Source organism: Sinocyclocheilus grahami, unplaced genomic scaffold (genome assembly GCF_001515645.1).
Source record: "Sinocyclocheilus grahami isolate Dianchi unplaced genomic scaffold, SAMN03320097.WGS_v1.1 scaffold22.1, whole genome shotgun sequence".
Classification (NCBI taxonomy): domain Eukaryota; kingdom Metazoa; phylum Chordata; class Actinopteri; order Cypriniformes; family Cyprinidae; genus Sinocyclocheilus; species Sinocyclocheilus grahami.
The window spans coordinates 2,660,105-2,674,562 of NW_015505201.1; the positions used below are offsets into that span (position 1 = coordinate 2,660,105).

Here is a 14,458-nt window from a genome sequence, read left to right on the forward strand (position 1 = left end):
CGCGGCCCTTGGTGTATCTCACACACACACACACACACACACACACACACACACACACACACACACACACACACACACACACACACACACGTGTGCACAAGTGAAAGGGCTCAGAGTGTTTCTTTTGCACAGAACTCAGTCTGGGGAAACTCTACATCATCTCTCTGAAGAGGAAATCAACGATCGAAACACTCTACAGGAAATTCAAGGTTAGTACTTAACACATGCCTTTCTCTTACACACAACCATTTCTTATTGAAATGCATAAATATTCATCCAGAATGTTTCTCACCCACACAAACCTGTTTATAAGGTGATGTCATTTTTAATGTTAAAATTGGAGCTGTCAAAATTTTTAATCAGATTAGTTGCATGACAATCAATCAATCGATAAGGTCGGTAAGATTTTTTGTTGTTTTTGAAAGAAGTCGCTTATGCTCACCAAGGATGCTTTTGTGTTAAAAAAAACAAAAACAATAAAATTGTGAAATATTATAACAAAAGTAACTGCTATCTTTTTTAACATATTACATTTAAAATGTAATCTATTCCTATGACGCAAAGCTGAATTTTCAGCATCATTACTCCAGTCTTCAGTGTCACATGATCCTCCAGAAATCATTCTAATAAGCTGATTTGCTGCTCAAGAAATATTTATTATTATTATCAATGCTGAAAAAACTGTAGTTGTGCTGCTTAATATTTTTGTGGAAACTGTGATACATTTTATCAGGATGAATAGAAAGTTCAAAAGAACAGCATTTATTTACAATATAACAATATAAAAACAAATATCTTTATTGACACTTTTGATCAATTTAATGCATTCTTGCTGTATAAAAGTATCCATTTCTTTTAAAGTCTTACTTTTATGTTTGTACTAGTACTGTAAAATTGTTTAATCGCATCAAAAATAAAAGTTTTTTTTTTTTACGTGTGTGTGTGTGTGTGTATATATGTGTATATATATATATTTAAGAAATATATGTAATATTTAATATAAATTTAATATATATATATATATATATATATATATACATACATATACACACACACACACACATGTATATATTACATATATTTCTTAAATATATACATGTATGTGTGTATTTATATTGTATATACATATAAATAGACACTGTACACACACTTATATTATGTAAATATATATATATATATATATATATATATACATACATATACACACACACACACACATGTATATATTACATATATTTCTTAAATATATACATGTATGTGTGTATTTATATTGTATATACATATAAATAGACACTGTACACACACTTATATTATGTAAACACAAACTTTTATTTTGGAAGCGATTAATCAATTTGACAGCACTTGTTTGTAAATATAATTGTTCAAACAATTATATGTACAAACCAAATCAAATTTATCAATCTGGTCTTGCACCATGAGAATGAGATTTTTAAGATGTCCTGTGAAGTAAAAAACCTTTAAAACACATATTGAGTTACTTGAAATGACACACTTCACCTTAAAGTGACTGTGTACTCTTAGGGCTACATTAATAATAATTAATTAACCAGCCACAGAATGCTTGAATTGGAATCCAGCGTTCTGATTGGTGGATGTTTTGCAGGTGCAGTGCGTGATAGGCTGAAGGGACATGCGGTCCGAACCCTGATCAATCTAGGGAGAGATTTACATCTAAAGTCTGATAGTATTCAACAAAAAGAGCTGCTCGGACAATCTCTGATGGAGCAGCTGTGCCTCACTCAGCAGGTTAAGAGAAATAAAATCATCAATTTTTGCATTTCCCCCAAATATCTATCTATCTATCTATCTGTGTCTGTACAGCAGAAATGATGAGGCTGTAGGAAAGCAGTAGGCATGTTGGTGTAGGACATTATGTGATCGTGTTGAGTCGTTACGTTAGCGTGTGCCCTGTGTGACAGGACTTATCACTCAGCAGGTTAAGAGAAATAAAATCATCAATTTTTGCATTTCCCCCAAATATCTATCTATCTATCTATCTATCTGTGTCTGTACAGCAGAAATGATGAGGCTGTAGGAAAGCAGTAGGCATGTTGGTGTAGGACATTATGTGATCGTGTTGAGTCGTTACGTTAGCGTGTGCCCTGTGTGACAGGACTTCGAGGCGGTGTGGAGGATTGTGAGTCGGCGTGCGGAGGGGCAGGTGCACCCCACTGATGTGATGCGTGCCGTTACCGGGGAGATGAGCGAGAACAGAAAAGCCATCTTCCTGAAGGTAACAGACCAGCCGGACTGCTATCGTCCTCCAGAGGACGCCCTTGAGCTCTGTGACTTATTGAGTTTCCATTCTGGCCATTTGCTGCTGTTTTGAATGTTTGTATCTTTCTCTTTTTTAGGTTTATGTAAAGCTTGACCCAAATAAAACCGACTCCATCTTCCTCAGCGATATTGAAAAATTCTATAGAGGCAAACAAGACTTTGACACTGCACTCGGTGAGCCACTGAGCACTGTCTTGCTCACAGACAATAGTATTTTAGTTGTGTTTATTCAGTGTCAGTCAATATTTCATGACAAACATTGAGTGTTAAACCTGTGGCACTTCAATATTGATTTCCAAAAAGGCTGCATAGAGTTCATTTTTTTCAGATTCACTCTTGCAACAAACTTACAAAAGTAATATTACTGCATAGGCCACATGGATGATTGATGTTTATGAATTTATTACCATTCTCATGTCGAACTGTTGACAGAAGCCGATCTGAACCCTGACCTTCTGGCCTTCGTACGGGAAGCAGGAAAGGTCACCAAGACCGTGTCCTACGCTGAGTTTGAGGACTATTATGAGGGTCTGAGTATTGAAATCCCTGATGATGAAGAATACATCAACAATCTAAGAGCTACGTGGAGTATCTGAGAGCATCTGCCTTGTTTTTGGAAGGACACTTTCTGAATATGAGTGAAATATTGAGCCATTATGTTTGTTAATACTGTTTGTCACTATATATTACTCTTCATATTATAGTATAGAGTGTTGGTATAGCACAGTGTAGAGTACAATTAAACATTTCAGGGTCAGTAAGATTAATAATTTTATTCAACAAGGATGCATTAAATTGATCAAAAGTGACAGTAAAGACATTTCTGATGTTACAAAAGATTTCTATTTTAAATAAATGCTGTTCTTTTGAACTTTCTATTCATCTTGATAAAATGTATCACAGTTTCCACAAAAATAGTAAGCACAACTATTTTCGACTGATAATAATAATAAATGTTTCTTGAGCGGCAAATCAGCATATTAAAATGATTTTTTGAGGATCATGTCACACTGAAGACTGGAGTAATGATGCTGACAATTCAGCTTTGCATCACAGAAATAAATTAAATTTTAAATGGATTAAAAAAAAGAAAATTGTTGTTAATTGAAATTGTTTTAATATTTCACTATATTACTGTTTTTACTGTATTTTTGATCAAATAAATGCAGCCTTGATGAGAGTAAGATACTTTGTATTGATAAATGTAACTACTCTTTGGACTGGCACATGCTAACAAGTTTTAATTCATAAATAAATGTTTAAAAATGTTAAATGACTGTTAACTTGAGTAACAATTTGTATTGATTTTATTTATCTACCATAATATCTGTACATATACAAACCTTAATATGAAAGACTATGTAAAAAAGAAAATTCACAGATGAATCATGTGTCCAATATGGACATATATGCATGCATGGCATCAAAAGGCTATTTGTGGAAGGGCTCCCTCTGTGTCAATGGCCATTAGACAGTCCGTTCCCAGATCCATTAGAGTAGGTGTGTGTGTAGTCTTCCTCAGAACCCTCCTCATCCTCCTCTTCATCGCTGCGCTCATCGCACTTCAGCTAAAGAGAATGAAAGAGAATTAATCTTGTGCATTTAATCTGCTTGTGTGAACGTTTTTACATACATACACATTTACTTTTTAATAAACTGATTTGTTTTTATTTTTTGCTGTTTAATACGTGAAGAAAAGTCCAACCACACATTAACTGTAGTAAAATCACTAAAATGCACATACTGCTTTATTTGTTATCTTATATGAAGAACAATGGATACTCACTTTGCCGAAAATAAACTTTTTGACCATGCGGAGAATCAAAGAAGCCCAGAACACGTGCAATAACAGCAGCACCACGAGCATGACGTTAAAGAAATAATAGCCGAAAAAGGGTTCGAACTGGTCCAGAGGATACACCCACGTACAGTGGATCAGCCTGTACACACGACACACACACACACACACACACGATTTAACAAATGTAACCCTAAAATCTCCCACTCATTTACCTCTGTCACATAACTTACCAGAAAGGAAAAATGATGAGTCTGGTTACCATGAAGACCAGAGCGAACACCACAAAGATACTGTTGCAGGTCGTCTCCCATCCAGCATAGTTAAACATCTTAGCAGACTTAGAAAAACAGAAAAATGACAACCTTTAACACAAAACATATATACCCCTGTACATATAAGTTTGGGTTGGTAAGAGTTTTTAACAGTTTGAATGAAATCTTGTGCTCAGCAAAATACAGTAAAAACATAAATATTGCAAAATGTAATTGCAATTTAAAATAACTGTTTTCTATTTGAATATATTTTAAATATAATTTATTCCTGTGATACAAAGCTGAATTTTCAGCATCATTAAAAATCATTCTAATATGCTGAAATAGAAATATATATCTACTACTAGAAAAAAAAAATCCTATAAACACAATCATCTCCTTTAGTGTTCCACAGAAGAAAGTAAGTTGTACAGGTTTGTGACAATGTGAAGGTAAGTAACTGAATGATGACAGAATTTTCATTTTTGGGTGAACTATCCTTCCCTTGAAAACATGTTGAACTCTTCTTTCACTGTTCATCTCTCTCTCACCTCGAGTAGGACATCGGATGTGTCGTGCACCAGCATAACCAGTGTACCAATGCGGATGTAGTTGGCACACCAGGAGAAGGACAGCAGTGTTAGTGTGGCCCAGTGATGGACCAACTGCTCTTTAAAGTCCTACAAATTGACACAGAGAGAAACAGAGCTCCACAAACCTAGACAGACATATCTCTCAAGAAATGGCAACTTCATATTCATATACATTTTTTTCAGTTACAGTTACAAATTTCATAAAATGTCTCCAAAAGCATATTATTTTAATGAATGTAAAACAACCATTCATTGAACTTTATGCATTGAACTGCATGAATTTGTGCTTGCTTGCTGATTGTTTTATGACATTATTAGCAGTGCTACCTGCAAGCTAGTTGAATAAAGGCCCGTTCACACCAAGCACGATAACTATAAAGATAACGATAAAGATATAGTTCTAAAAACCGTTCTCAATATTAAAGAATTTGCAGAGTGCTTGGTGTGACTTTAATAATTTGATCTAATAGTCATACATATTTTTTATGATTGTTAATAATAATAGTGCATGCTTACCTTACGTTTTACATCTGCAGCCACACTGAACAGTAAAGAACCATAAAAACTCATCTCAATGATGTAATACCAGTACTGAGAGTCCAGCAGTGACTGTACACACACACACACACACACACACACACACACACACACACAAAATAAACATTAAAAAACCAACCGCCATACAAACACATGCTTGCACAAACACAACCCTCCCAGAACAACATGCAAATATTAAGACTGGTTTTCACTGTACTACGTACAGTATATTAATTTTTGCTTTTAAAAAACTCGAAGGTAATGTTTTTTCTTATGTTATACTTACTTGTTTGGGAAATCCTGCCCACACTTCCCTAAGATCATAAAACCATGGTTTCTGTGGCACAAAACAACACAATTCACAGTTTATTGATTTATTTTTACAACCAAATAACACATAAAATAAACACTAAAGTATTGCAGTCTTTTCAGATTCTTTCTCCAAGTTGCATCGTCACGCCAGTAGGTGGCGTCGAGTGAGTGAATCTTTGAATCATTGGAATCAACAGATTCACTTCAGAATGAAACAGCGCTACGATGTGTACTCGGAGATACTCGACGATTGATTAAAACATATTCAGACTTAACTGTCCAGTCATTCTTGAGAAGTGGGACAAAACAGGGTGCAAAATTGAAAAAATAAAACCTTGTACTCAGATAAATGAAACTACATTTATGTATCTTATATGTACTAAGCTACTGAGCTATGCTTTGATACAACCTCCCAACTTTTCTCTTTTTAACAAAGTGCTTTTTTTTTTAGCTTGGACTGTGTAATATAATTTAAACTTTATCTTTGCAGCATTCAAGATGTTTTTAACATTTCAAAACACATTCTCCTGTTAGCAGACAGATTACACTTTCACATGTGACCAACAATTCCACAACAAATCTAAAATATCATAATGAACTATTATCAAAATATTAAACTGACGGAGGTGACAGAACTGACCGAGTTGACACATCTGACGGAGGTGACGAAAACCTGAATTTGTAATAATTTTAACTATCAAATACATTGAATCTGTCAATTACTGTATTAAAACAAACACAACAAACAGTATGTTATTGTTTATAAAGCTTTTATTCAAGAGGCACATTGAAGTATTTTGATATATGATTGGAACACAAAATCTTATGGTGGTGACATCTGACGGTGTTGACAAATTTGGCATTTCTTTCACAAAACCAATGCAGTTCATGTAGTAGCCATTTTCTTTGTTTCTGTTGATGCTAGATGCTAATACAACCTGCTTCAGGAGAATACAATCATCTAAATATTTCAAATAATTTCCTCAGAAATTGGAAGATGGTGTTGACATATCATGGCTGTGACAAAGGAAATATTAACATTAGGAGTTAAAATATTCTAAAACTAAAACTTAGCAGAGCCTGTCTGACACTGATGTACTCTGCAGAGGTGAACTGTGGCCCCTGATGTTCCCTGATTTTATTACATTTGATTCAATGTCTGACGGTGTTGACAAAAAGTGGGGACGCAACTTTAAAATCTTATGAAACATGCATGTGTCATTAAAAAAACAACCTTGCTTTGATAGGAGATATTATTAAGTGTTGCTTTTGATAAAACAAGCTCTTTTTCATCATTAAAAAACATTTGTATCCATTTGATTGCATATGAATGCTTGAACCCTTCTCTGTGGACACACTGTTTTAGATGTAGTGAGAGGACATTAAGAAACACAGATTTGGTATAATAATGAGAAAATTAAATTGAAGGTGATAATTGTGTTAAATACATTCTATTATTAATCCCTCATGACATTTACAATTGAAAATATTTGTCTTTTTTAAAGCTAATAGCAGTTACACTTGCTGGACCCGTTTTGTCCCACGTCTCAAGAATGACTAAATTACTCATCATTACCTTCTTGTTTATTGAACAATATCGTAGTCTACTCAGAGACCGTTGGTCTGAATATCTCCACAGCTGTGATAACCTGCACGTTTGCTCTTGTGAAATTGTTTAATTATAAGTTCTTCAAAACAACAAGTTGATTTATGTGTTATTAAAAACCCAATTCAAAAGAGCCCACCCCATAGGCTAATTCTCAGTGTTGAGGGTAACGCATTACAAGTAACGAGAGTTACGTAATCAGATTACTTTTTTCACGTAACTAGTAAAGTAATGCATTACTTTTTAATTTACAAGAGAATATCTGAGATACTGTTTTCAAATAAAAAATTTAATAAATCTGAATATGCATGAATTCATCGCACTCACTCACAAAAACAAACAAACAGATTCAGTATTCCTCAAACTGAATAAAAATAATGCAACTCAGAATATGACGCAGGTTTGCGTCGCATTAATCCCATTCTATTAACAATGTCTTTGCTTCTGACCTTCGATGATCCAGTTCAACCGTACTAATAAGCACAAATTACTCTAGACGAACATTTGTGTGTCTTTTTTATTGCTGAAGTGTGTTGAAATGTCTTCTTCTGCATTCTACTGTGCGGACGTAAATGTACTTTCCCTTCAGCCTGAGGCTTATTCATTTCACTTTTGGGGTGAAAAGGCTTTTATATTTGCCAAAAATAGAACTTTTTTATTTTAAAAACAAACAAGCAAGCCCTGTCCAGATTTAAAAAGTAACGCAAAAGTAACGTAACGCATTACTTTCCATAAAAAGTAACTAAGTAACGTAATTACTTACTTTTTTTATGGAGTAACGCAATTTTGTAATGCATTACTTTTAAAAGTAACTTTCCCCAACACTGCTAATTCTCTACGTACCTAAACCCTTGATGGTGATATGAGATTACATGCCTAAATTGAATACGTTAGTATAGTAATAGTGATGCTTGTCTTAACAACAAGTTAATGTGTGTGTGTGCAGGGCCTGTCCATGCCTGTTATTGTGCCCGTTTGTGGATCTTTCTACCAGGCTGGCGCTGTTCTCAGGTGGGAAAATGTTACTAATTACCCCTTTAAGCATTTCTCACAAACACACATGCTGATTCAAGGTCTCTCCTGAGAATCTCTGCATGTGCTGTAACACACACACATGCACGCAGCTGTTTGGAGGTCATTCAGGTGTTCAGATACAGCCTGAGGTTTGTATATACATAAAAAAATCACTTACATCGTGTAAAGCCAGCACTCCTCCGAAAGACGAACACAGATAAAAGGCAAACCGCCAGCTACAGAGAGGAAATACTATTGTTAATAACAAACATACACGTTTGAAAACGGTTAAAAGGTCAAATATAGCCAAATACAAATGAGTCAATAAAGAAAGTTTGTTTAGTGTGTGTAAATATACCTGGCTTCTTTGAATTTCTTCAGTAGTCCGGGTCTGTCTTGGTTCCTCCGTCTGCGGAACCAGCGCTCCACCTGCCTTTCTGACCAGCCCAACCTTTTACACACACCTTTTATATCTGCCTAAGTACATGACATACACAAACATTACTAGACACATACACATCATATGTCAAAATGTGCTGGTCCTACATATACTGGTGAATAGGACATATTTTTCTATTAATTGCTGAAGCCTGCTTATATAATGCATTACAAAGCTACACTGAAAAAAATATTTTTTGAAATTGTAAATAAAACAAAAATTATTAGAGCATGTTTTTACAACAAAATATGTTTTCAGTCTTTCAAAATGTCATGTTTAATTCTGTGTGTTGTTTGCCATTCTTTGTTAATATTTGTGTTGTATCAATCAATTTCTCAGTGAGAATCATTTCATGTTTGTAATACCTTATACATATTGTGAGACATTATATATTTTCATAAATAACTGAACTACTATTATAATAATACATTATAGTATGTGCCTACACTCAACTTAAATCAACCTTTATTTATAAAACACTTTATTTGTAATACACATGGTTCCAAAAGAATCTAATCCATTTTAAAACATAATATTTGGTTTTAATAACATGTTTTAATCACTGATCTATATAAATGACTATTTTGGAGGGAAATTTTCACAAAAACATGGCATATATTACTTGCTAATTATTCTTGATTGTGATTAAGAGCATCAATCGTTCAGAAATGTTGTATTATTATTATTCATTAAAATAAGCCTAAATGGAAGTTAACAAAGATTCATATTTAGGGGGAAATGTGTCATTTTCAAAACAATACATATTGTAAAAAAATCTTAAAGGTCCTTACATTTTTATTTATATATATTTTTTATTTTTTACCACCTGTTTTTTTTCTGATTTAATGCATTATATGAATGCATTAAAATGCATGTTTCGGGGGTTACCTGTGTTGGATGTTTAGAGTGTGTATTGTAGTATATTTCCAGTATGGGGTTGTGTGACGCTCTCTTGCGAATTTTGTCTTTAACCCCAAGAGCCTCAGCGAGTGGCACCGCGATCAACCTGTTGAATGAGGGAGAGGCAGCGAGACAGAGTCACACCTTGATCTGCTGTTAATCAGAGACGTTCACTGCACTTCAGCAATTATAAGAACATATAATACATGGTGTTTTCACCAGACTTATTCATTATCTTAAGCAGTAAAGCTTCCTTGACCAACTGGCTTTACCAGCTCAGTTTTCCTGATGAACAGCATGAATATACAATTCCACCAGCACTATTCAGCAAAAACCAGCATGTAAATTAATGCTGATGTAAGCTCGTCTTTTCAATAACATGTACCTTTCATAGAAAGTTCTTAAGCCTAACAGCAGGACTGCTACAGGTAGAATGATGTACAAATGGGACACACAGGCATAGACACGCCCCTCACTGTCCTGTAGGTCCGCCCATGTCACCGGCCTTGGCAACCACAGCCGATCCCACCAAAACCACTCACTAAGCATCGCCCTGTGAAAAACACACAAACACAGCAAAAGCATTTACATGCATTCATTTAGCAGATGCTTTTATCCAAAGTACCTACAATAAAAAAAATTGAATATTGAAGAAGAAACAATGGAAAGCCATGCTTGTGAGTAACAGAGTTGTGTGTCATTCAAATCTAAAAGAGAATGCATTTCATGTTTCTCAATTTGAATTGGAAACATGATGCAAAATTGGAATTCAAATCTGTCATTTAAATGTATGGAAGCAGGGAATGTGAATTGAATGAATTGACATGCAAATAAAGTCATGTAACTGTAAATTTGAACTAGAAAAGCAAAGTTTGTCAAGACAGACTTTGAAAAGGCTTCACAGTCATGAACTGTATAGGCCTTACAGATGGACAAACATAGATAGATAGATAGACATGGTTTTAAAACATAAAAATGTGTTTTGTTAGTATAAATCAATCCATTTAGGTGGATACATTTAGGTGATTTTAAATAATATTTCTTAAATAATGATATTAAAACCAGTTCATTTAGATGTTTTTATGTTATTTTCTCAGTGATAGATAGATGGATGGATGGACAGACAGACACTAGAATATTTGGCATTTTCACAGGCTATTGTAGTGTTATGCAGTAGCTCCTGTAATAGGATATGTACCTGAGCACAATAAACAATAGAGACAAAAGAACACAGACACCTGCAAAACTTACTGGAAATGTCTGTTTACTAGTTTCTGTACCACTTCAGGACCATACATTTAGTCCTTCAAAATCCAGAGGCTTTTTGCAGTGAAGACTTTTTTAACAGTGTCAGAGACATTAGACTTTATTAATGAAAGGTAATTGACATGCAAATACTGAAATCTACAATAGCATGCATGAACTGATTGTGGAAAGAGAGTTCAAAACATGTTTGATCAGCTCTAAGCAGAGCCAGTTATGAGTCTCACTGGGAGTATCCGACTGCAGTACGGATCTGGACTTATATAAAGTCCTTCAGACCCACTTTTAACAATAGTATCTAATCAATCTTGTATTACACATAAGACAAAAGCAAAACACTGATTCAAGTAGTATTTTGTTAGAGCGAAAGCAAAGGAGCTCAAGTTACTGCATGTATTCTTATAGTAAGTAGTGACTGTTTATTGTTACCATGACAAACAGACATATAACGTCCCAAAGACTGACTGAGAAACACGTCAAACAGAAACAAATGCATCCATACCAGATTTGTCCTTTTCTTGTTTGTACACACTCTTTTCTCTCCTCCTGTTTTCCTGCTTTCTCTGTTGTAATTCTGTTCACACACACCTTCAAGTAAAGGTTAACTCTCTTTCTCTCTCTCACATACACACACAAGCAAACACTTTCACTGCATACCTCAACCCCCCACAAAGAGCTCATTATTGAACTGCCTGTGTGTGTGCCTTGAAAGGGGCCAGAGAACTGGATATGTGGGAGGGGCCACAGTCTCCTCAGGTATAGTCAAAGAAAGGCACAGTTAGAAGGAGAGAGAGGACATGAACCTTGAAATATTGCATGCCCTAAACAGGTTAATAACTCACAGGTTGAATAAGAGAAATGTTCTTTCTCTGTGTTGTGACATTCTTACTTGGCTGTGTTTTAGTTCTTATTTACATTTATGCACCTGGCTGATATGCTTTCATTCAAAAGGGCTTACAGTGCGGTCAAGCTTTACGTTTTGTTTTTGTTTCGTTTTTTTAATCAGTGTGTGCGTTCCCTGAGAACCAAACCTGCGACCTTGGTGTTGTTCGGGTCATGCTCTACCAGCTGAATTACAGGAACACTGCTACTGGTTCTTGGTAACTTGTGAGTGATTTGGTATGAAAGCATCTAGTTTAGCCAAAATCTTACAGGAATATGTATAGGATTCCTGCTGGATCATAATTTGGAACCAACTGAAAATTATACTACTGATTTTTATTTTTTTTACAGGACTTCAACAAAACACAAACCAGAACCTGTATCTTTTAGAACACATACTGTAGTTTGGATTTTTATTCTTAGCAGTCAGATAAAATGCCCATGTAAGACATTAAAAGTAATTGAAAGAAAATTATTTTTAAACTCCTAGAGCGCGCCCCCTGTGGGATTCTTAACTGTACATTACCAAGACATAGTTCTTGTGATGCCCCAGTCAAAATGTTTAAAGAATTTCTTTGGATCATAATTTGGAACCAGTTTAAATAAGATTCCAGTGGAACTTAACCAAACTGAAAATCCTACAGTATCCTTGACCTCCTATACTGGATATTGTGTAATCTTTATCAGAACATGCCGTACTACTGAATAGATAAAGGACAAAGGAAAAAGGGAAATAACGATAAGGAAATCCTATTACTCTTGAAATTCCTTTTAATATCCCACACAGACATATTATTCTAATGATAATCAATCATAATAGTGCTGTTAGTAACTAGATCTAGTTTTTAATTTCAATTGGCTTATGTTAAAGTTGGTTCCAAATTAGGATCCAGTAGGAATCCATTCTTATAGGATTTTGACAACAGTTATTAATGCCTTTTATATTTATATTTAGACACTTTAAAAATGAGAACATTTCAGATTGTGAAATTTGATTCTTGAGAAAAGTCCTATTGGATCCTTAGACATTTCCGTAAGATTTTCACTAGGGAAAAGTCCTGTATATGGTAATGCAGGACTGAGAAAGCTTTACTTTATGTAATATTGTGAAGGTGTGGATTACTGGCTCCACCTGTACTTACTATGCATGACTTGATTCTGACAGTCCTTTGTCTTACTGGTGTCCCAGTCCTCAGTTAATTGTTTTGTGTAGGTTTGCTGTCTCCATCTTGTGGTGGTCGAAAATACAGCATTTAGAGAGTCAGTATACAGCAGAGGGTCAAAGATGCATGATGCAAAAAGCCCCTGGTGGTAGTTGGTGTAATTACAACATTATGAGGGATAAAAGCACATTTTCCATTGACAGACATTCAAAAATAGCAGTGCATTCTGACAAACCATGCTATAGCAAACAAACAAATAAATAAATAAAATAAAACAAACTTCTTCCTTTCCACTTTTTTATTATGAACAGTAATCATATTTTTTCATTATAATATCAAAATATTGTCAGTTTCTCAAGACCTCTAGAAATAACATGGACGTGAATGTTCTACTTGACTGCTGTTTGTAACTGTTCTTAGCTAATTGATCCCTGTTAGCACAATGCATATCATACACACTTGCCATGCCACATAGACCTGAATACACAGAGGCCATGCCCACATTGCAGCTAAATACAGCTGTCAAGTCCAGTTGTTTTAATAGTTCACCCCAATATTTGAGATTGTTTGTCACACAAGCTGTTGTATGGCTTCAGAATATAGCATACGAGTCGTCTGGTCTGCTTTTATGGTGCTTTTTGTCTTTTATAGAATGTGTAAAGTATAAATAGCAGTGTTGGGGAAAGTTACTTTTAAAAGTAATGCATTACAATATTGCGTTACTCCATAAAAAGGTAACTAATTACGTTACTTAGTTACTTTTTTTGGAAAGTAATTCATTACGTTACTTTTGCGTTACTTTTTAAATCTGGACAGGGCTTGCTTGTTTGTTTTTAAAATAAAAAAAGTTATATTTCTGGCAAATATAAAAGCGTAAATTTACGTCTGTAGAATGCAGAAGAAGAAATTCAACACACTTCAGCAATAAAAAAAGACACAAATGTTTGTCTAGAGTAATTTGTGCTTATTAGTATGGTTGAACTGGATCATCAAAGGTCAGAAGCAAAGACATTGGTTAATAGAATGGGATTAAATACATAAAAGGATATTTGTGTTGTTTAACATTTAATTATTGCAGGTTTCATATTCTGAGTTGCATTATTTTTATTCATTTTGAGGAATACTGAATCTGTGTTTTTATTTATTTTTTTGTGAGTGAGATTAATTAGTGCATATTCATATTTATTTTAGAATTACAGTAACGTCTTCTGATTTCTCTCAACATGGGGACAGGAGAGCTGTCAATCAATACATTGAAAAAATAAAGTAACTTGCGTTACTTATCTGAAAAAGTAACTCAGATATTCTCTTGTAAATTAAAAAGTAATGCGTTACTTTACTAGTTACTTGAAAAAAGTAATCTGATTACGTAACTCGCGTTACTTGTAATGCGTTACCC

General features: G+C 34.4%; 2 protein-coding genes across 2 annotated transcripts in view; one reads left to right on the forward strand and one right to left on the reverse strand.

The window, feature by feature from the left end:
* Nucleotides 1-3,103, forward strand: part of caps2 (calcyphosine 2) — a 9,021-nt gene extending 5,918 nt beyond the window's left edge. The window contains exons 12-16 of the mRNA XM_016243567.1: nt 133-209; nt 1,625-1,767; nt 2,135-2,254; nt 2,376-2,472; nt 2,731-3,103. Coding sequence (XP_016099053.1) covers nt 133-209; nt 1,625-1,767; nt 2,135-2,254; nt 2,376-2,472; nt 2,731-2,894 — 601 coding nt within the window. The 3' untranslated portion in view covers nt 2,895-3,103. The remainder of the gene's footprint in view (nt 1-132; nt 210-1,624; nt 1,768-2,134; nt 2,255-2,375; nt 2,473-2,730) is intronic.
* A 537-nt stretch (nt 3,104-3,640) lies between these two features.
* On the reverse strand, nt 3,641-12,182 carry cers3b (ceramide synthase 3b). The gene is made up of 11 exons (XM_016243574.1): nt 11,517-12,182; nt 10,137-10,304; nt 9,740-9,857; nt 8,771-8,889; nt 8,591-8,648; nt 5,767-5,817; nt 5,460-5,552; nt 4,902-5,030; nt 4,330-4,436; nt 4,085-4,238; nt 3,641-3,866 (listed from the first exon to the last, which is right to left on the reverse strand). Exons 1-11 carry the CDS (start codon nt 11,693-11,695, stop codon nt 3,756-3,758), a joined length of 1,287 nt encoding a protein of 428 aa, XP_016099060.1. The 5' UTR covers nt 11,696-12,182; the 3' UTR covers nt 3,641-3,755.
* Nucleotides 12,183-14,458: the final 2,276 nt, after the last annotated feature.